The sequence below is a fragment of the Oryctolagus cuniculus genome, chromosome 7 (assembly GCF_051225735.1).
Source record: "Oryctolagus cuniculus isolate XC-2025 breed Fujian yellow rabbit chromosome 7, ASM5122573v1, whole genome shotgun sequence".
NCBI lineage: Eukaryota > Metazoa > Chordata > Mammalia > Lagomorpha > Leporidae > Oryctolagus > Oryctolagus cuniculus.
The window spans coordinates 157,069,240-157,090,145 of record NC_142873.1 but is presented as its reverse complement, the minus strand read 5'-3'; the positions used below and the strand labels follow the sequence as shown (position 1 = coordinate 157,090,145).

At 46.2% G+C, this 20,906-nt stretch overlaps 1 protein-coding gene and 1 long non-coding RNA gene across 7 annotated transcripts in view; one reads left to right on the top strand and one right to left on the bottom strand.

The window, feature by feature from the left end:
- Nucleotides 1-20,906, top strand: part of VPS13D (vacuolar protein sorting 13 homolog D) — a 276,465-nt gene that overhangs the window by 53,985 nt on the left and 201,574 nt on the right. For all 6 annotated transcript variants that reach the window (XR_016210247.1, XM_008275374.5, XM_008275375.5 and 3 more), the window contains 3 exons: nucleotides 370-550; nucleotides 14,947-15,129; nucleotides 19,887-20,115. Coding sequence is in view for 5 of the 6 variants with exons in the window: in XM_008275374.5 (XP_008273596.4) it covers nucleotides 370-550; nucleotides 14,947-15,129; nucleotides 19,887-20,115 (593 nt within the window). In the remaining variant the exon portion in view is untranslated. The remainder of the gene's footprint in view (nucleotides 1-369; nucleotides 551-14,946; nucleotides 15,130-19,886; nucleotides 20,116-20,906) is intronic.
- LOC149125837 (uncharacterized) lies at nucleotides 15,510-16,190 on the bottom strand. Its single transcript, XR_016210248.1, has 2 exons — nucleotides 16,042-16,190; nucleotides 15,510-15,746 (listed from the first exon to the last, which is right to left on the bottom strand). It is a non-coding gene; the product is annotated as an uncharacterized LOC149125837 (long non-coding RNA).

The window sequence follows — 20,906 nt, the reverse complement described above, 5'->3', positions numbered from 1 at the left end:
GCCAGCTCTCTGCTGTGGCCAGGGAGTGCAGTGGAGGATGGCCCAAGTGCTTGGGCCCTGCACCCCATGGGAGACCAGGAGAAGTACCTGGCTCCTGCTATCGGATCAGCGCGGTGTGCCGGCCGCAGTGCACTGGCCGCGGCGGCCATTGGGGGGTGAACCAACGGCAAAGGATGACCTTTCTCTCTGTTTCTCTCACTGTCCACTCTGCCTGTCAAAAAAAAAAAAGGGGGGGGGGAGAAATTATTAGAGCTTGCTCTAATAGTTATAACTGTTGTCTGGGGAAGGCCCTAAGTCCAGCCAGGCTTGTTTCAAATACTGAATATTATTTTGCTGCTGTGTCTGAATCAGTTTTGTCCTCACTCCTAGGTATGGCCGGCCTGACCCTCTGCTCCGGAGAGAACATGATGTCCGAGTGAGCCTGCGGATGGCTTCGGTGCAGTATGTGCACACCCAGCGCTTTCAGGCCGAGGTGGTGGCCTTCGTCCAGCATTTCACTCAGCTGCAGGACGTCTTGGGGCGCCAGCGAGCTGCTGTGGAGGGGCAGACGGTAGGTTGTCTCGTTTCTCCAAGTTGCTTTTTCTGGTTGATCCATAGAGCTTCTGACCTCCAGAAATAAGTATGGAAAATCTCATTGCAAGGAGGTGAAGGTGTTTCCTGATATGTCCTCCATATGGCAGGTTTCCCACAGGAATCTGACTGTGACTGGAGAGCCTTATTCTTTATTTACTCTATCACACTCTGTAAAAAAAGATAAGGAAATTTGCAGCACTTCTGGTCCTTTTTAGGACTCCAGTGGAGATGCTTCTCTTGGAAAGTGGTAGGGTTTTTTCACAATAGATTAGAAGTTCCTAAACTTTTCAGTTCACGGCACCCTAAATGTATTGGTAGTTTTTTCACAGCACATCCTAGGCCAAAGGACACACTGAATAGTGTCTCAAATCCAAAGTAATTAGGTCTGAACAACTTACTAAAGTACATACGTCCCAACAAGTTAGAAGTGATTTGAAAAAAAAACAACACATGAATTTGAAAGAATAGTATTTTTATTTCATTCTTACATAACTGCAGTTACTTACTACTGTCTGGCTCCTCATAGTTGGAGCTGGGTTGGGCACCATGCTTACTCTCTTGCTCCACGTTGATTTTCTCTTGGTACTCGCTTTTTGTCACAGCAGCTGTGGAGCCAGCATTGCAAAGATGCACTCATTGAGAGGCACGTGGTGCGAGCCAACACCAAATGTGAATTAATCTTTGGTGTGGTGTTGGGCAGATGTGTGTTTCCCTCAAAAATATGAAATGTCCTAGCAGCAGCCCGGAATGCAGCGTGCAGCCTCTGGGAGCCTGGAAAACAACTGCAGTGTAGTTATTTGTAAAAATTTGTTTTCCTTTGTTAAAAAATCCTTATTAGGTAGAAGACTGTAATTTAAAAAATTTGTACTGTCTTTATTGTGCCAACTTTTCAGACATTTATGTTTGTGATTGATTACAGTTTTTGACTGGATTATACGTTGGGGGGTGAACCAGCGGATGGAAGATCGCTCTCTCTTTGTCTTTCCCTCTCTCTCTCTGTAGCTCTGCCTTTCACATAAAGTAAGTAAATCTTAAAAAAAAAAAGTTCATGGGAAATGCAGATTATGAAAAAAAAGATACATGGATTTCCAAACTTTTATGCATCAAGGAAACTTATCTTTTTTTTTTTATTTTAAAATTTTTAAAAATGATTATTTATTTGAAAGATAGAGTTACAGAGAGGCAGAGAGAAAGAGAGGTCCTCCATCTGCTGGTTCATCATTCCCCAGATGGCCAAAATTGTTGGAGCTGGATCCATTTGAGGCCAGGAGCCAGGAGTGTCTTCTGGGTCTCCCACGTGGGTGCAGGGGCCCAAAGATTTGGGCCATCTTCCGCTGCTTTCCCAGGCCATAAACAGAGAGCCGGATCAGAAGTGGAGCAGCTGGGACTCAAACCTGCACCTGTTTGGTGTAGTAAGAACTTGAACAGGCACTTGATATGTGCAGGCATTGCAATGATGGCATTATATGGGGTGCTATAGTTACAATGCCTGCTTGCTCCTTTTAGCTTAATTTTTTTTAAAGATTTATTTATTTTGCTTGAAAGTCACAGTTACACACAGAGAGGAGAGGCAGAGAGAGAGAGAAAGAGAGGGAGAAAGGGAGGGAGGGAGGGAGGGAGAGGGAGGTCTTCCATCTGCTGCTTCACTCCCCAATTGGTCTCAATGGCTGGAGCTGTGCCGATCTGAAGCCAGGAGCCAGGAGCTTCTTCTGGGTCTCCCATGCGGGTGCAGGGGCCCAAGGCCTTGGGCCATCTTCTACTGCTTTCCCAGGCCATAGCAGAGAGCTGGATCGGAAGTGGAGTAGCCGGGTCTCGAACTGGCGCCCATATGGGATGCCAGCACTGCAGGTGGTGGCTTTACCTGCTATGCCACAGTGCCGGCCCATTAATTATTATTGTTTTTTTTTTAGATTAATTTGTTTAAAGGTCACAGTGAGTAAGGGAGAGAGAGATCTTCCATCTGCTGGTTCACTCCTCAAATGGCTGCCATGTCTGGGCCTGGGGCAGACCAAAGCCAGGAGCCCGGTGTCTCTCAAGTGGTGGCAGGGCCTGCAAAAACACGGGCCACTTTCCTCTTCTTTCCCAGGCACATTAGCAGGGAACTGAATCTGAAACGGAGCAGCCAGGATAGCAATCAGCACTCTGATACGGGAAACAGTGTCACAAGTGGAGGCTGCACTTGGTGCGCCACAACATCGGGCCCCAGGGCTTAATTTTTATTCCTACGTTTTCTGACGTTTGTAAATAATGATCCAAAGGGACTTTAAATTTATTTTTGAACTTGATGTTTGATTTTTTAAAAAATATTTATTTATTTATTTGAAAGTCAGAATTACATAGAGAAAGGAGAGGAAGAGAGAGGTCTTCCATCCACTGGTTCACTCCCCAGTTGACCGTAGTGGCTGGAGCTGCGCCAATCGGGAGCCAGGAGCCTGGAACTTCTTCTGGGTCTCCCATGCAGGTGCAGGGGCCCAAGGACTTAGGCGTCTTCTACTGCTTTCCTAGGCCATAGCAGAGAGCTGGATAGGAAGTGGAGCAGCCAGGTCTTGAATTGGCGCCCATATGGGATGCTCTTGCTTCAGGCCAGGGTGTTAACCCACTGTACCACAGTGCCGGCCCGATGTTTGAAAAAATTTTTTTTTTTTTTTTTGACAGGCAGAGTGGATAGTGAGAGAGAGAGACAGAGAGAAAGGTCTTCCTTTTGCCGTTGGTTCACCCTCCAATGGCTGCTGCAGCCGGCGCACCGCGCTGATCCGATGGCAGGAGCCAGGTGCTTTTCCTGGTCTCCCATGGGGTGCAGGGCCCAAGCACTGCACTTGGGCCATCCTCCACTGCACTCCCTGGCCACAGCAGAGAGCTGGCCTGGAAGCGGGGCAACCGGGACAGAATCCGGCGCCCCGACCGGGACTAGAACCCAGTGTGCCCAGGATTAGCCTAGTGAGCCGCGGCGCGGGCTCCCGATGTTTGAATTTTTAAGAATATCAATTGTAATGGAATATCAATTGTAATGGAATGTATTTGGTTAAATATAAATTATTTCTATTATATTTTTCCCCAGAAGAATGATGTTTTCTACTTTGCCTGTAGTCTCTTATATTTGCTAAACTTCTTCAACCACTATGTAACAAGGAGTGTAGATTTTTGATGGAGCTAAGAAGTGATACTGCAATTTGGAAATCTTGGGAAGAAAGTCTGCTGTCTGGTTTTGCCACTGTATTTTTCCTACATTTTCTGTGTGCTCAGTTTTAGGAGAAATACACAGAGAGCAAGCAGCAGTGTGCTGTATGTTTCCTCAGGATTATTTGCATGGGTGGTGCTTTGGAGTTTACCTAGTGCCTTCACATAGATTATCTCATTTGAACATTACAAGAAGTGAGTTTGTTCACTTCCTCTATTATTTAGAAATGACATGTCATACAATCTGGCGATATTAGGAACAAAGTGCAGAATAAGAAAGACAAGGTTGTTGCCCCTCTGGAGTTTATATTTTAGTGGGAAAATATAAACAAAAAAACCAATTGATTATGATGCTCCTGATGAGGTATTAGTGGGCAGGTGTATTATTGCCATTTTACAGGTGTGTAAACATTGTAATTCTTAATTTTGGTTGTCTAATTCATGCTTCAGAGTATTTCCTATGAACATACAATTACAAAGGCGGGTTAAGCAGAAAAGAGGTGGGCTGGCCATTTAGCCTAGTAGCCAAGATGCCTGTGTCCCCCGTGGGTCAGCCTGGTTCAGTAACCAGCCCTGGTTCCGTACACAGCTTCTGCCAATGCAGACCTTGAGGGCAACAATGACGTCTCAAGTAATTGGGTTTCTGCCATCCATGTGGGAGCCAGGATTTAGTTCATCGCAGTCTAGCCTTGGCCATCGTGGGCCTTTGGGAGCGTGAACCAGCAGATGGGAGCTCTTTCTGTGTCTCTCAAAAAATTTTTCTTTCTGGGCCGGCGCAATGCCTTGGCCTGAAACGCCGGCATCCCGTATGGGCACCGGTTTGAGACCCAGCTTCTTCACTTCTGATGCAGCTCTCTGCTATGGCCTGGGAAAGCAGTACAAGATGGCCCAAGGCCTTGGGCCCCTGCACCCGCATGGGAGAACTGGAAGAAGCTACTGGTTCCTGGTTTCGGATTGGCGCAGCTCTGGCCTTGGTGGCCAATTGGGGAGTGAACCATGGGATGGAAGTCCTCTCTTTCTCTCTCTCTCTCTCTCTCTCTGTAACTCTTTCAAATAAAATAAATAAATCTTTAAAAAAAAAAAAAACCCTTTCTTTGAAAAGTTAAGAGCTATTCAATGTGCCTATAACAGTTCATTGTTTTGGAATCTGTAAATTAATATATTGAAATTTAAAAAGTTATTGTGTGTATAGAAAAAAAGATGGAGGGGCAGGCATTTGGCACGGTGGTCAGGCTCCCTCTTGAGAGACACCTGCATCCTGTATCAGAGTGCCTAGTTTCGAGTCCTACCTCTGCTGTTTCCAGCTTCCTGCCGGTGTACACCCTGGGAAGAAGCAGGTGATCGCTTAAGTATTTGGGTCCCTGCCACCGGTGTGGGAGTCATCAAACAGAGTTGTGGATTCCTAGCTTCAGTCTGGTCGGCCCTGCCTTGTGAGCATTTGGGGAGTGAACCAGCAGATGCCTTCCAAACAAACAAAGATGGGAAGGATATGGTGTTGATATGGTAACGATGGCTGTTAGATTTTCACTTCTGCGTGTTTCAGGTGTGCCATCTCATTTCTTTGAAGTTGAGTTTTTTTTATAATTTTTAAAATTTATTTGAGAGGTAGAGTTACAGATAGAGAGAGGGAGAGCCAGAGAGAAAGGTCTTCCATCTACTGGTTCATTCCCTAAATGGCCAAAATGGCCGGAGTTGGGCCAGGCCAAAGCCAAGGAGCCAGGAGCTTCTTCTGGGTCTCCTATGTGGGTGCAGGTGGCTTCTGGGTCTCCTATGTGGGTGCTTTCCCAGGCTGTAGCAGAGAGCTGGAGTGGAAGAGGAGCAGCCAGGACCTGCCATGCCACAGTGCCAGCCCCTGTTATTTTCAGTTTGAGAAAACAGTGACCCTAACAACTTCATCAGGGTAGTTCGGCACCAGAGTTCATACTTTGTACTAAACTCACACAGCGTTTGGCTTTGGAGGTGAGAATATGGGTGGTTTCAGTTTTCCCTATTTGTTTGTCTTTGTCTTGTAAATTTTTTACAGTGAATATGAACTAATTTATAACTCTAATATATACTTCAGGGCAGACATTTAGCCTACCATATTGAGTTTCTGGGTTTGAAGGTTGGCTTTGCCCCAAATTTAAGCTTCCTGCTAATGCAGACCCTGGGAGGCAGCAGTGATGGTTAAAGTAATTGGGTTCCTGCCATCTGTGTAGGAGACTTGGCCCTGGGCCGTTGTGGGCACTTTGGGCAGGGGACCAGAAGTTGGGTGCTCTTTCTGTCTCTGCAAAAGCTGTTTATATTATAAACTTAGATTTTTCTCTTTTTTGAAAGTGGTAACTGTGGGGAGCAAACCGGACTAGACTGTTACTGGAATTAAGACTTATTCTATGCATCTGCTCTCCCACAATATGGCACTGGGAGAGAAGTAAACAGCTTCCGCACAGCTGCCTCCAGTTCAACCAATTAACTGTAGGACTTGCTCCTGATTGGAGAGCAGCGTACTCGGCGTGTGGGCAGCCGAGTTGGGATTGGCGGAGGAGGACTATAAAGGAGGAGAGAGACGGCATGCACCAGGAACATCTATGGGGAACATCTAAGGGAACCCGTGCAGCCCCCGAGAAAGCCGGCCGGCGGTGTGCCGCTCCCCTGCGGAAGTGGGGAATGTGGCCAGGGGGAACTGCCCTTCCACGGAGGTGGAAGGGATAGTAGCCAACCCGGGAAGAACCAGCAGCAAACCCGGGGAGGGCCGAGCAGACGAAAGAACAGCGCAGGGTCCTGTGTTGCTCCTCCACGAAGAGGGGGAGCGACATAATGGTGCCGTGACTCGGATAGGAAACCTGACTCGGATAGGAAACCTAGCTCGGATAGGAAACTTAGGACGGATATGAAACTTAGGAGGGAAGAAACGGGAAGAACTGGGAAAATACCGGAGAGAGAGATTAGCAAACAGCCTAGGGAAAAGCCGGACGAAAAGGGTGCCGGAAGAAGCTATTGAAAGCCTAGGCATAGACTCAGATACGGACTACAGGGGGAAGCTGGGAGAAATCTCTAAGGTTGAAAGCGAAAGTGAAAGCTAGAACAAACAGACTCGGATGCGGACTGTGGGGAGAGGCCAGGAGAAATGAGGGAGGAGTATTGTTGGAGGAAAGCTTGGGGAAACATACCGGGTAGAGAAAAATGTTAGGGAGGATGAAGCCGCGAGTGCAGGCCGAGGCAGAGATATAAGCCACCTTGGAATTCTTCAAGTCACCCCGGGGAGCAAGAGGCGAAGATCTGGAACCAGAGGCAGAGACGTGGGCCGCCAGGTTGAAATTCGCCAGGTTAGTCCAGGGAACTTGGATTGAATGCTAGTGGTGGAGACGCAAGCTACGCTGTGTTACTCGCGGAAGCCGCCGCGTGCAGAGAGAGCACGGGGCGTGAATAGATAGGGAACGCTGGCGTAGGCCGTGGTTCAGACGCGAAAGGGTTAAGCGTGGAGACCGCGGAGCGCGCGAAGCCAAGCCGCGCAAAGCCGGGAAGCTGCGCAGATGAGAGAGGCGCGCGGGCTGAAGCGGCGCAGAGCCGGGAACCCGCCGGCGGGGCGAGGTGCCGGGAAGCTGCGGGGATAAGAGAAACAGAAGTTTGGAAGTGAAGTAAAAGAAAAATAGGAATGCTGGAAGATAGAAGTAAAATGGGAGAAATAGGAATGCCCGGAGATAGAGAAATAGAGAAATAAAAAGGCCTCCCTACAACACTGCAATGTGAGAGCTTGGATTCGGTCTGCCTAATCAAGTGAGGCGATGAGCACCTGCGGGCAGCTAGCAGCTTATGCGCCGCAGGTCACCGAAGATAGGCACGAACCAACACTAATAAGTCTCCCCCACAATAAGGCAATGAGAAGGCTTGGATTCGGTTTGCCTGATAGGTCTTGTAAGTCCCCTGCAGGCAGAGCAGAGCATGCGCTGCAGGGCACCGAACACAGGCACGCATCAGCGCCTAAAAACCTCCTCACAACATGGCGAAGAGAGGACCCGGATTCGGTTTTCCTGATTGATAGGACTTGTAAGAGCCTGTGGCAACTCTAGCAAGTAGAGCAGAGTGTGTGCTGCGGGACACCGAAGACAGGCGCGTATCAACGCCAAAAAAAATAAAAAGAAAGGGGGATCTGTGGGGAGCAAACCGGACTAGACTGTTACTGGAATTAAGACTTATTCTATGCATCTGCTCTCCCACAATATGGCACTGGGAGAGAAGTAAACAGCTTCCGCACAGCTGCCTCCAGTTCAACCAATTAACTGTAGGACTTGCTCCTGATTGGAGAGCAGCGTACTCGGCGTGTGGGCAGCCGAGTTGGGATTGGCGGAGGAGGACTATAAAGGAGGAGAGAGACGGCATGCACCAGGAACATCTATGGGGAACATCTAAGGGAACCCGTGCAGCCCCCGAGAAAGCCGGCCGGCGGTGTGCCGCTCCCCTGCGGAAGTGGGGAATGTGGCCAGGGGGAACTGCCCTTCCACGGAGGTGGAAGGGATAGTAGCCAACCCGGGAAGAACCAGCAGCAAACCCGGGGAGGGCCGAGCAGACGAAAGAACAGCGCAGGGTCCTGTGTTGCTCCTCCACGAAGAGGGGGAGCGACAGGTAACAATTTACATATTTTTTTAAATTAAAAACATTTTAAAAAGTACCACTTTTGTGGGACATAGAAAATTAAAGCCATCTTTTTTTTTAAGATTTATTTATTTGAAAGTCAGAGTTACAGAGAGGGGGTGGCGGAGAGAAAGAAAGAGAGAGAAAGAGATTTTCTGTCTGCTGGTTCACTCCCCAAGTGGCTGCAACAGCCAGGGCTGAACCAGTCTGAAGCCAGGAGCCAAGAGCTTCATCCGGGTCTTGCACTTAAGTGAGTGGGGCCCAAGCACTTGGGCCACCTTCTGTTGCTTTTCCCAAGACATCAGCAAGGAGCAGGATTGGAAGTGGAGCAGCTGGGATGTGAATCAGTGGCACCCATGTCGGATGTTGGCATTGCTGGTGTGGCTTTACCTGCTGTGACACAATGCTGGCCCCACAGCTGTCTTTCTTGTTCTCACTTGTGTGATCTATGTATTGTTGTACCTGAGTGAGTGTAAACAGAGAAGCACCAAACATTGATAAATTTGATAGTCCTTTATTGCTGGTGGTGAACTCTTGACCCTGATGCTTCAACCAACAGGGTTTATAAAGGCCAAAACGACAAGGACGGGAGAGGGGATACATGGTTACTGGGGTCACCCTAACCTAAACTAATATCAATTAGTGAAACTAATATCAATTATCATCTTAACAATACCAGTTACACTCTTAACAGTTTCAGTTATGATCTTGACATTAATCCAGGTGTTGGCCTAAATTATTTGTAGGATATAGACAAATTACAACCATATCATTAACCCAGGTGCAGCCTATCTGTTTTTAAGCTTGAGCGATCATGCTAGGGGTTTCTGTGCTTTGCCAAGTGTGATGTAGGGGACTGCTGTTGTCTAATGTTTAGATCGTAGTTTCAGACCAGAATTTCACAGTGCGGGGCGGGGGAGGGGCTTCTTTCTCAAGATGGAGTCATGGATGCTCTAAAATTGACTCCCTACTGTCAAGGTGCTACTTCAGTATTTTTACTGATCAGCATATGAGAAGCATTTTCCAGATCATTAAATAACACTTTCAGTGATTGTATAGTATTTTATTATTTTAGTACAGTATACTTTTTGTCAGCTTTATTGTATAATTTACATAATCAACCTATTTTTTTTTCCTTTGGGCGTCAGAATGACAAGGAAAGAGCGCCCATCCTCTGGTTCACTTCCCAAATGCCCGCAGCAGCTGGGTGTTAGCTAGCACAAAGCCAGAGCCTGGCCACCGGGGTAGGTGTTGCAGGGTAGGTTAGCCGCTGCCAGGAATGCTGCCATGCATGTCAAAGTGCTGGTTGGGTCCCCTGCTCTGCTTCCAGTCCAGCTTCCTGCTAATGCTTCCTGGGAGGCAGGAATGAAGGCTGAAGTGCTTAGATCCCTCCCCACCATGCAGGAGTCCCCGGTGGAGTTCTGGGCTCCTCGTTGGTTGGCTTCACCCTAACTCTTGTGAGCAATGGGGGAGTGAACCAGTAGATAGAAGATTTCTTTCTCATTCTTGCTCTACCTTTCAAATAAATAAATAAACAGTTCTTTAGAAAGAGGCTGGGGAGCCCCACAATTAAGATTTAGACTTTTTCTGTTAATTTCTAAAAGTTTCTGCATGTTCCTGTGCCATTGGTCCCCTTGTTCTAACCCCTGTACCCTGACAGCCGTTGGTTCCCTTGTTCTAACCCCTGTACCCTGACAGCCATTGGTCCCCTTGTTCTAACCCCTGTACCCTGACAGCCGTTGGTCCCCTTGTTCTAACCCCTGTACCCTGACAGCCGTTGGTTCCCTTGTTCTAACCCCTGTCCCTGACAGCCATTGGTCCCCTTGTTCTAACCCCTGTCCCTGACAGCCATTGGTCCCCTTGTTCTAACCCCTGTACCCTGACAGCCGTTGGTTCCCTTGTTCTAACCCCTGTCCCTGACAGCCATTGGTCCCCTTGTTCTAACCCCTGTCCCTGACAGCCATTGGTCCCCTTGTTCTAACCCCTGTACCCTGACAGCCATTGGTTCCCTTGTTCTAACCCCTGTACCCTGACAGCCATTGGTTCCCTTGTTCTAACCCCTGTCCCTGACAGCCATTGGTCCCCTTGTTCTAACCCCTGTCCCTGACAGCCATTGGTCCCCTTGTTCTAACCCCTGTACCCTGACAGCCATTGGTTCCCTTGTTCTAACCCCTGTACCCTGACAGCCATTGGTCCCCTTGTTCTAACCCCTGTACCCTGACAGCCATTGGTCCCCTTGTTCTAACCCCTGTCCCTGACAGCCATTGGTCCCCTTGTTCTAACCCCTGTCCCTGACAGCCATTGGTCCCCTTGTTCTAACCCCTGTCCCTGACAGCCATTGGTCCCCTTGTTCTAACCCCTGTACCCTGACAGCCATTGGTTCCCTTGTTCTAACCCCTGTACCCTGACAGCCATTGGTCCCCTTGTTCTAACCCCTGTACCCTGACAGCCATTGGTCCCCTTGTTCTAACCCCTGTCCCTGACAGCCATTGGTCCCCTTGTTCTAACCCCTGTCCCTGACAGCCATTGGTCCCCTTGTTCTAACCCCTGTACCCTGACAGCCATTGGTCCCCTTGTTCTAACCCCTGTCCCTGACAGCCATTGGTCCCCTTGTTCTAACCCCTGTCCCTGACAGCCATTGGTCCCCTTGTTCTAACCCCTGTCCCTGAGAGCCATTGGTCCCCTTGTTCTAACCCCTGTCCCTGACAGCCATTGGTCCCCTTGTTCTAATCCCTGTCCCTGACAGCCATTGGTCCCCTTGTTCTAACCCCTGTCCCTGACAGCCATTGGTCCCCTTGTTCTAACCCCTGTCCCTGACAGCCATTGGTCCCCTTGTTCTAACCCCTGTCCCTGACAGCCATTGGTCCCCTTGTTCTAACCCCTGTCCCTGACAGCCATTGGTCCCCTTGTTCTAACCCCTGTCCCTGACAGCCATTGGTCCCCTTGTTCTAACCCCTGTCCCTGACAGCCATTGGTCCCCTTGTTCTAACCCCTGTCCCTGACAGCCATTGGTCCCCTTGTTCTAACCCCTGTACCCTGACAGCCATTGGTCCCCTTGTTCTAACCCCATGTCCCTGTGACATTGGCCCCCTTGCCCTAATCCTGACAACCATCGGTCTGCTTTCTAGCACCATAATTTCACCTTTTTAAAAGAATTCTACATAAATGAAGTCATATAGGGTGCAGTCACCTGTGTCTGGCTTCTTTCACTTAGCATATTGCTTTTAAGATTCATCCATGCTGTTGCCAGCCTCTTGGCAGTTCATTTCACTTTATTGCTGTGTTGAATTCCATTGTTTGAACATGATACAGTTTGTTTATCCACTTGCCCACTTGATGAACATTTGGGTACTTTACAGTTTGGGGCTGTTATAAATAGAAGTGATATGAATATTCACATTGAACTCTTACTGTGGATGCGTACATTTCTCTTAAGCAATACCTAGGATGGAGCCAGCGCTGTGGTGCAGCAGGTTAAAGACCCTGCCTGAAGCACCTGCATCCCGTAAGGGTGCGGGTTCTAGTCCCGGCTGCTCCACTTCTGATCCAGCTCTCTGCTATGGCCTGGGAAAGCAGTGGAAAATGGCCCAAGTGCTTAGGCCCCTGCACCCATGTGGGAGACCTGGAAGAAGCTTCTGGTTCTTGACTTTGGATTGGCTCAGCTCTGGCTGTTGTGGCCATTTGGGGAGTTAACCAATGGCTGGAAGACCTCTCTCTGTCTCTACCTCTCTCTCTAATGTTTTCAAATAAATAAAAATAAATCTTTAAGGAAAATAAAACAAAAACCTAGGAGAGCAATTGCTGAGTCATGGTAACTGTGTGTTTAACATCATAAGAAACTGTCTTCATGTTTTGGCTATTCTAGGTTTCTTGCTTTTCCATGTAAATGTTAGAGTCGGCTTGTCAATTTTTACAATAAATCAGCTACAATTTAGTTGGGATTGCATTAGATTTATATATCATGTTGTGGAGATTTGACATCTTAACAGTCCTGAATCTTTGGATACGTTAGTGAGGTGGACCAGTGTCTCTCCATTAAATAATTTCCCTCAGCAGTGTTTTGTAGTTTTGCCTATACCAATCTGACCCCGTTTTAGTTAAATTCATCCTTTGGCATTTTAAAGTTTTGATGTGACTATAAAAACATGTCAGTTTCTAAAGAATTTTGATGTCCAGTTTGTTGAGTAGATAGAAAGTATAACTGATTTTTCTGACTTTTGTTTATTGACGTAGAGACCTTGTATCCCGCAGTCTTACTAAACTTACATGTTAATTCTTGTTTCTTTAGATACTTTAGGATTTTATACATGTATAAAGATGATTAAGTTGTCTGCAAATGATAAAGTTTTACCTTTTCCTTCCCAACTTGCATTCCTTTTTGTTTCTTTTTCTTGCCTCTTTACACGGATTAGGACTTAGAGGACAGTGTTGATCATGTTGGAACTGACTTTCCTTGCCTTGTTCACCATTAAATATGATGTTGGCTGTAGGTTGGTGTTTATTTTTAAAGGTTTATTTATTTGAAAGAGTTAGAGAGAGAAAGAGAGAGAGAGGAGAGAGGAAAGAGAGATCCTCTATCTGTTTGTTTACTCCCCAGATGACCACAACAGCCAGGGCTGGGCCAGGCAGAAGCCAGGAGCTCTTCCCAGTCTCCATGTGGGCATGGAGCCCACACCACTGCTGGGAACTGGATTGGAAGTGGAGCAATTGGGACACGAACCAGTGCTCATATGGGATGCCAGCGACACAGATGTCAGCTTAACCTGCTGTGCCACAATGCTGTTCCCTGTAGTTGTTTTTTTAAAGATTTATTTTTATTTGAAAGGCAGAATTTCAGAGAGAGATAGAGACAGAGAGTATCTTTCATCTGCTGATTCACTCCCCAAATGGCCACAGTGACTGGGGCTGAACCAGGCCACACCAGGAGCTTCTTCCGGGTCTCCCACATAAGTGCAGGGGCCTAAGCACTTGGGCCATCCTCCACTGCTTTCCCAGGAGCATTAGCAGGGAGCTGAATCATAAGTGAAGCAGCTGAGACTTGAATCAGCGCCTACATGGGATGTCAGTGCTGCAGGCTGGAGCTTTGACCTGCTGTGCCACAGTGCAGGCCCCTGTTGTTGTTTTTTTTAGAGTGCTGTTCATAGATTCTCTTATCCTTTATTTATTTAAAAATTTTTGTTTATCTTCATTTTATATGGAAGGCATAGTGAGAGAGATAGAGCCAGACAGAGACAGAGACAGACAAAGAGAAGTCTTTCATCCACTGGTTTACTCTCAGATTGCCTGCAGCAGCTAGGGCTGAGCCAGATTGAAGCCAGGGGCCCTGAAGCCTGTCTGTCTCTCCTGTGGGTACCAGCAACCCAAATACGTGAGCCATCATCTGCTGTCTTCTAAGATGTGCACCAGCAAGAAGCCGAATCAAAAACAGAGTAGCTGGGACTCAATCTGAGCTCTCCCTTGTAGGATGTGGGTGTTCCAAACAGCACACTACCTGCTGTACCAAATGCCCTAGGCATAGTCTTGTAAATGGGCCATTTACATGTGAAAAGAATGTGTATTTGGTGGTTGTTGGGTGCAGTGTTCTATAAATGTTCTTAGTTGTTTATCTGTTTTCTCTGTCATTGATTTCTGGCCTTTGTTTTTTTTTCTTCTAAGTTTTGCTTGGTTTTCTTTTTCTGGTTTCTTTTGATGGAAACTTTGCTTATTGATTTTAACATCTTTGTTCTTTTCTAAAGTAAGCATATACATTTTTCAGTAAATCACTTTGGGTAGTTTGGACATTTCAATAGTATTCTAATTCATGAACATAGATTGCCTTTTCATTTTTTTCTATTCTGTTCAATTTCTTTCATCAGTGTTTTGTAATTTTCATTGTAGAAATCTTTTACTTCCTTAGTTAAATTTACTCCTAGGTATTTTGTGTGTGTGTTGTGTGTGTGTGTGTCTAGCTATTATGAATGGGATTGCTTTCATGACTTCTTTCTCAACAAGTTTTGTTGGTATATAAAATGCTTTTAACTATTGTATGCTGATTTTGTATCCAACAACTTTATTTATTTATGAGTGCTAAAAGTCTTTTGGTGGAGCATTAAGTTTTTCTATGTTTAGAATCATATCATAGGCAAATAGAGATGATTTGACTTTCTATTTGTATACTTTTTACTCTTTTTTTCTTGCTTCAGTGTTCTGGCTAAGACTTCCAGTCTATATTGAATAGCAGTGGTAAGAGTGGATGTCTTGTCTTGTTCCAGATATTAGAGGAATCACTTTCCACTGTTCTCCATTGATGTACCTTTTTCTCTAAGCATTGCCTTCAGTATATCCCACACATTATAATATGTTTTCTTTATTATTTTACTGAAATATTTTTCTCTTTCTCTTGTGGTTTCTCCTTTGACTCGTGGATTATTTAGAAGTGTGCAATTTCCAAATATTTGGGGATTTCCCGTTATGTTCTTGTTATTGGTTTCTAATTTAATTCTATGGTGGTCATAAAATGTGCTCTGTGTGATTTTAATTGTACCATAACTTCACAAAGCTTTCGGGAACGTCAGGTCATCTGATTCAGTTTTCCTTCCTCTTCAGGTGAGAGATCAAGCCCAGCGCTGTTCACGAGTTCTCCTGGATATTGAAGCAGGCGCCCCTGTTCTCCTTATCCCAGAAAGCTCCAGATCAAATAATCTGATTGTGGCAAATTTGGGGAAGTTGAAAGTCAAGAACAAGTTTCTCTTTGCTGGTTTTCCAGGAACCTTTTCCTTACAGGATAAGGTGAGCAGTCCACAGCCATTCCCTTCCCAGCCCACCCAGTACGTGAACTGACTGAAAGCTCGTGTGATGTCTGCAGCTGCTGTTCCCGCTGCAGAGACTGTGGCTGGAAAGGTGTTTGTTTGTTTACATTTTATTGAAATTTCCCTTAGCCTTTTAAGTTAAGGTGGTGGAAATTATAATCCTTGCTAACTGCATATAGTAACTTGTTTTAGCAAACCAACAAATGGAACTGACCTTTTATCTCTTTATAATGCTTTCTGTATATAAAGTATTCTTTCTATAATAACAGCATTTTATACCATGTGACTTTTTTCAGAGGAATGATTTGTGATTTGGCCAGTAGTTTACTTAAAGACAATTAAAAACGTCATAATAAAATCTTTTTATTTATTTATTTATTTGTTTTTTGACAGGCAGAGTGGACAGTGAGAGGGAGAGAGACAGAGAGAAAGGTCTTCCTTTGCTGTTGGTTCACCCTTCAGTGGCCGCTGCGGCTGGCGCATCGCGCTGATCCGAAGCCAGGAGCCAGGTGCTTCTCCTGGTCTCCCATGCGGGTACAGGGCCCAAGCACTTGGGCCATCCTCCACTGCCTTCCCGGGCCGCAGTAGAGAGCTGGCCTGGAAGAGGGGCAACCGGGACAGAATCTGGTGCCCCGACCGGGACTAGAACCTGGTGTGCCGGCGCCGCAGGCAGAGGATTAGCCTAGTGAGCTGCGGCGCCAGCCTCATAATAAAATTTTATACTTGTATTGCTTTATAACTTTAAATTACTTTGGCACTAATTTCTTACAACATTTAAAGGTAATTAGGATGAGCATTGTTGTAATTTTATGTTACATTTGAGAAGACACTTAGAGACTCTTGGAGGATAAACAGTTAAAATGGAAACACCCAGTAAACCACGGACTCTTACCTCTGGGGAGCTGGGAGCCAGTCTTGTCAGTCCCCTTGCACCTTTTTTCATCTGAGGAGACAGTGATGTTTCTGGAACTAGAGATGAGGGCTTGTCGTGCTTGGTGTGTGTTTTCATCATTCCTTGCTGGTTTCCACAGCAGCTTTCCAGTCTGTGTGTTTATCCAGCACAAGTTCACTTTGGCGTGCCAGGAAAGCACTTACTGAAATTCCCATCTGGTTAGGTCTGTTTTCAGTCAAACAGCTGATAGCAGAAGGATGGAGAGAGCCTTTGAAAAGATGCGGATAACACTTGAAGACCTTGCAACTATCAAAAATAGCAATACATATCTGATATGTGTTGAATGCTTATTATACACCAGTTTGTGCTAAATTCTTTTTTTTTTTTTTAAAGATTTATTTTATTTATTTGAAAGAGTTAGAGAGAGAGGTAGAGACAGAGAGACAGGTCTTCATCCGCTGGTTCACTCTGCAGATGGCTGCAACGGCTGGAGCTGCGCCTGAAGCCAGGAGCCAGGAGCTTCTTCCGGGTCTCCCATGTGGGTGCAGGGGCCCAAGGACTTGGGCCATCTTCTACTGCTTTCCCAGGCCACAGCAGAGAGCTGGGTCAGAAGCAGAGCAGCCAGGACTAGAACCAGTGCCCATATGGGATGCCGGCGCTTCAGGCCAGGGCTTTAATCCGCTGCACCATAGCACCGGCACGGCCCTGTGTTAAATTCTTTACATATAAAAGGAGACCATTTCCTGTACTCATAACACAGCTGACACCAAATATGTAGGTTTTTTCCCCACACCAGTCTTATTCTGCCAATGCTTCCCATACCAACAGGGTGTCCTAGAGTTTAATTCTAGTGCTACCTCCCTGGAGTTAGCAGTAGGTTAGGGGCTCAGACCCACAGGAGTGCCCCACTCCAGATATCCACCTCAAGGCTGGCTCTTGGGTATTTCTCACCAACCTGATGTAAACTAGGGGTTCCTGGTAAGAGTCTACACCTCCGAGCTGGGATTAGGTTTATTTGAGAAAAATAAACTGCCGAAGGTAATTCCTGGATTATGTATCACCCTTACCAGAGTAGCTGTAGCTCTGTTAGAGCAGTGGTTGATTAACGTAGATGAAAGAACTGCAAGGGTTACTACAGAAAATAAGTCTGAACGGGTGTTGTTAATGTCTCTCGGTGTTGGAAGACAGGAATTGAAATTTGGTGTCTAGAGTCGTAGTCCTTACCGGGACTCTGCCAAGGACCTACCTCAGTGAGGCTCTGGGAATAGTAGGGGACTGCAGTATTTGCTGTCAGTCCTAATCTCGGTGTTCTTGTTCTTTCAGATTACTGCCTGTGTGTCTGTCTCTTTTTCTCAGTTGTCCGTTGACTCATTGTCATTAACTGAAACGTCCTGAACTGGCAGTATTTGAGCAGTGGTGCGTACAGGAAGATAGTGTGTGAGCTCTATGAGCTGTGTTCATGCTGTGTTCATGCTGTGTTCATGCCTCAAGACCCAGAGTGGAGGTGTTGCGCCAAAGGGCCAGAGGTCAGGTCTCTGTGTGTCCTCTTACTGACAGGTGAACTGGACTTAATGGTCCCTGGAAGCAGCAGAGAGTAAGACCCAAGCAGCAGTGTGTAGCCTAGCGAAAGGAAGAGCATAGGGCTGTCCTCGACACAGCTGCTGACGGAGAAGGTTTGCCGGCTCCTCGTGCTGGGGGAAGCCTTGCCAGTGCTCACGTGCTCTCCTGTTGGAATAACGGGCCTTTGTGATAAATCTTTATTTTGAGGCCAAACTAGATTTTTCAGGAAGAAGTCAGTTAAAGCCAGAAGGTGTGATCAGGTTTAATAATACCAGTTTTTACTCCTGTTTCCTAAAAAGGTAATGGACTGATTTCCAGTATTAGAGATATCTATATATGGAATACAAGCAGACTCTAGGGTTAGCCTCTGAAGAATTGCCAGAATCCTTCAGGACAGTTTTGCAAAAGTGTTTCTATTTTGTTAAGCCAAGTAGTAGCACATAGTTTGTAGCATTGTAATGAAATGGTTTCCCTGTATTTGTTTTTGAGGATTTGATTTTAAGTGGCATTGCATACAAGGATTGTTTTCTCTTCAAGGTATCACATGCTTTTTTGCCTCCTCATTATTCCGAAAAACCTTATGGTATTCAGCAGTCAATTCACATTCATATGCTTAGAAATAAAATTAAAATATTTCATTACTTGGGAAAGCCTTCTTATCAGTTATTCCCCCTATTTATAGAGAAGTCCTTCTTATGGGCCTGATAAAGAAAATTTTTAGCAATAGGTAGTACTTTCTTGATGATATTTTATATCCTAAAATCCTAGAAAAATTGCCTTGTTGCTTGCTGGTGATTGTTCTGTAGAATTCCATAAGGGCTGCTTGGAGTGTGTATGTGACAGTGCTTGTGTTCAGATAAACCTGAATGTGAAGTTTACCTCTTCGCATGCACACACGTGACTGCCCGCGGCCTGAGCGCCGCGAAGAGTCCTGTCCTCCTCTCACAGGGCCCTTTGCATTTACATTTGCCCTTTAATGTACTCGCACAGGGGAGATTTGTCTCACGTGCATTCCAGTGGTTAAAGGAGAGGAAATAATCCTGAAACGAGAGCTTTCAGAGGGATTATTTGTCCTTGAGCTTGGCAACTCTTATGTTTAGAATTGTTTTACATAAATCCATTTCTTAATGAGTACAGGTTTGAGTTTTTGCATATGTTTTCCTTTCTTTCTGTCAACTACAACTTGTGCTTAAACCATCATTTCCAAGAGCCTTTCAAATGCTTTGGGTCAGTCTCCTCCGGCAGCTGATTCACTTAGACCAACTGCAGAGCAGCTGTAGCGGTGAACAGATGGAAGAGCCGTGCTCTCCAGAGCCTGAATCAGCTAACCAGGAGGGAAGGTCTTTAATGTTGATTTGCTCAAATAATAGCTTTACCTTGTGATTTGCCTTGCCCCCTCCCTTCCAAATGATTGCCCAAAGAATGGTTTCCTTTTCTGTCCCCTGTAATTACAACTCAACATAAGTGATAGAGCATACTGCTTGCGTCTCTTTCCAAAGCTGAGTAAGGACCTATGGCTGTGCTAGGAGGAGACCAGCAGGATTGAGTCTTCCAGTCCTCCCAGTCCCAGCCCAAGAGTGCAGATGTCATTGTGCATTGTGTAGCTCAGAGGCCCGAGTGAAACAAGCATGGAGTATTTAATAGCCAGCTATTGAATCACAGATTTTCCCTTACAGCATTTAACTGAAGGTAGTGTGTATAAAAAGAGTGTCATGTTTTCAATAGACTTGCAACCTAGTTTATCCTGTGTTGGCTCTTCTGAATTTTTATGTCTGAGCAAAACCATAATTGGAATGTCAGACCTTTGTTTTCCAAGTTAACCTAGAAAAGACAAGAAATGTAAACCCATAAGAGGAGACCTCTACAAAGTACAGACGCTTCACTGTGGCCCACTTCCCCGTTGCCACTGGATACACTTTCTCAGGACAATGAACCTCTTCCCCCAGCGAAGCCACATTAAATCGTGTGGCTGAGAGGATTCGAGTTAACCCAGATTCAATCACCTGAGACAGCATCTCGGCATTTACTGTTGGGCCAAAAGAGTTGCTGATGTTCTCGACGGGTGTTGAATAACCTGTAACATCTTCGCACATACAATTGTGTGGCAGAAAATGTCACGGCTGTGTTCCTCTTATTTATGGAATCCGTGAGGCCGAGGGGAGCACAGGTGTCACTGAGAGCTTTGACGGTCCTGGGGACTGGGAAGGGACTCCTGGGCTATAAAAGATACCATTATACTTTCAGCTGCTGCCTTCTGGAGTGTGTTTTTGTTTGTTTCTTCCCAGGAATCTGTGCCTTCAGCTTCCCCAACAGGTACCCCCAAACACAGTGTGAGGAAAGCGGCCATCCCAGAGAACCCTAAGGGAACCCATTCCCAGGGGCTGTTTATGACCCCTCCTGCTGGCGTGGGTCTGGGCAGCCTGAAGAGGGAGTCTGTGCCCAGTCCCTCCACCAGCTCCACCAGGCAGCGAGGGCAGCAAGCCACGCCTGCAGGCCGTGTTTCCAGCAGTCCAGGTAACAGCGAGCAGGGAACTATGGGATGGTGGGGGGGAAATTCCTGTGACTATTCCAGAGCCTAAGGGGGGCGGGGGCGGGGATGCATTATGCCAAGCAGATGCCAACAAAGAGATGGCATTTCTTGAGTGATAATCAGATTTTGATGTTGCTTTAGCAGGCTTACGGGTGTTAGGTGTGGATTTAGCATTGGGTGACTGCTGAAGTGGGGTTAAATTAACAAGACACACCGTAAATTAAAAGTTTTAAAATTGTCTATATGAACTTTTTTTCTCGTAGATCAAGATAGTTGCTACCAGATGGTGATGGTATAATTAGAATATCACAAGTCCTGCGTCCTTATAAGCCACTGCTTAACCACTGTCATTGCAGATCACTAATTCTGAAAAATAAAAAAGGAACCCTTTAGAAAACATGAGTGAGAATTAGGTAACAAATACTGTCAACAAAACACTATCAGATATGAACCTGGGCAGGTGTCTGCCCTATCTGTGTGCAAGGACTTGGATCCTGGCTGCACTCCTGATTACAGCATTTCTGCTAGGGGGCAGGTGATGGCTCACGTTGTTGGGTCCCTGCTACCCATGGAGGAGACCTCAATGAGTTCCTGGCTCCTGGCTTTGGCTTGGCCCATCTCTGGCTGTTGCAGGCATTTGGAGAGTGAACTAACAGGAAGACCTCATTTCTGTCTTTTTCTCTCTCTTATCTCTGCCTTTCAAAAAAATAAAATGCAAGGCTGACTTTGTGGTGCAGTGGGCTAAGCTTCTACTTGTGGCCAGCATCCCGTATTG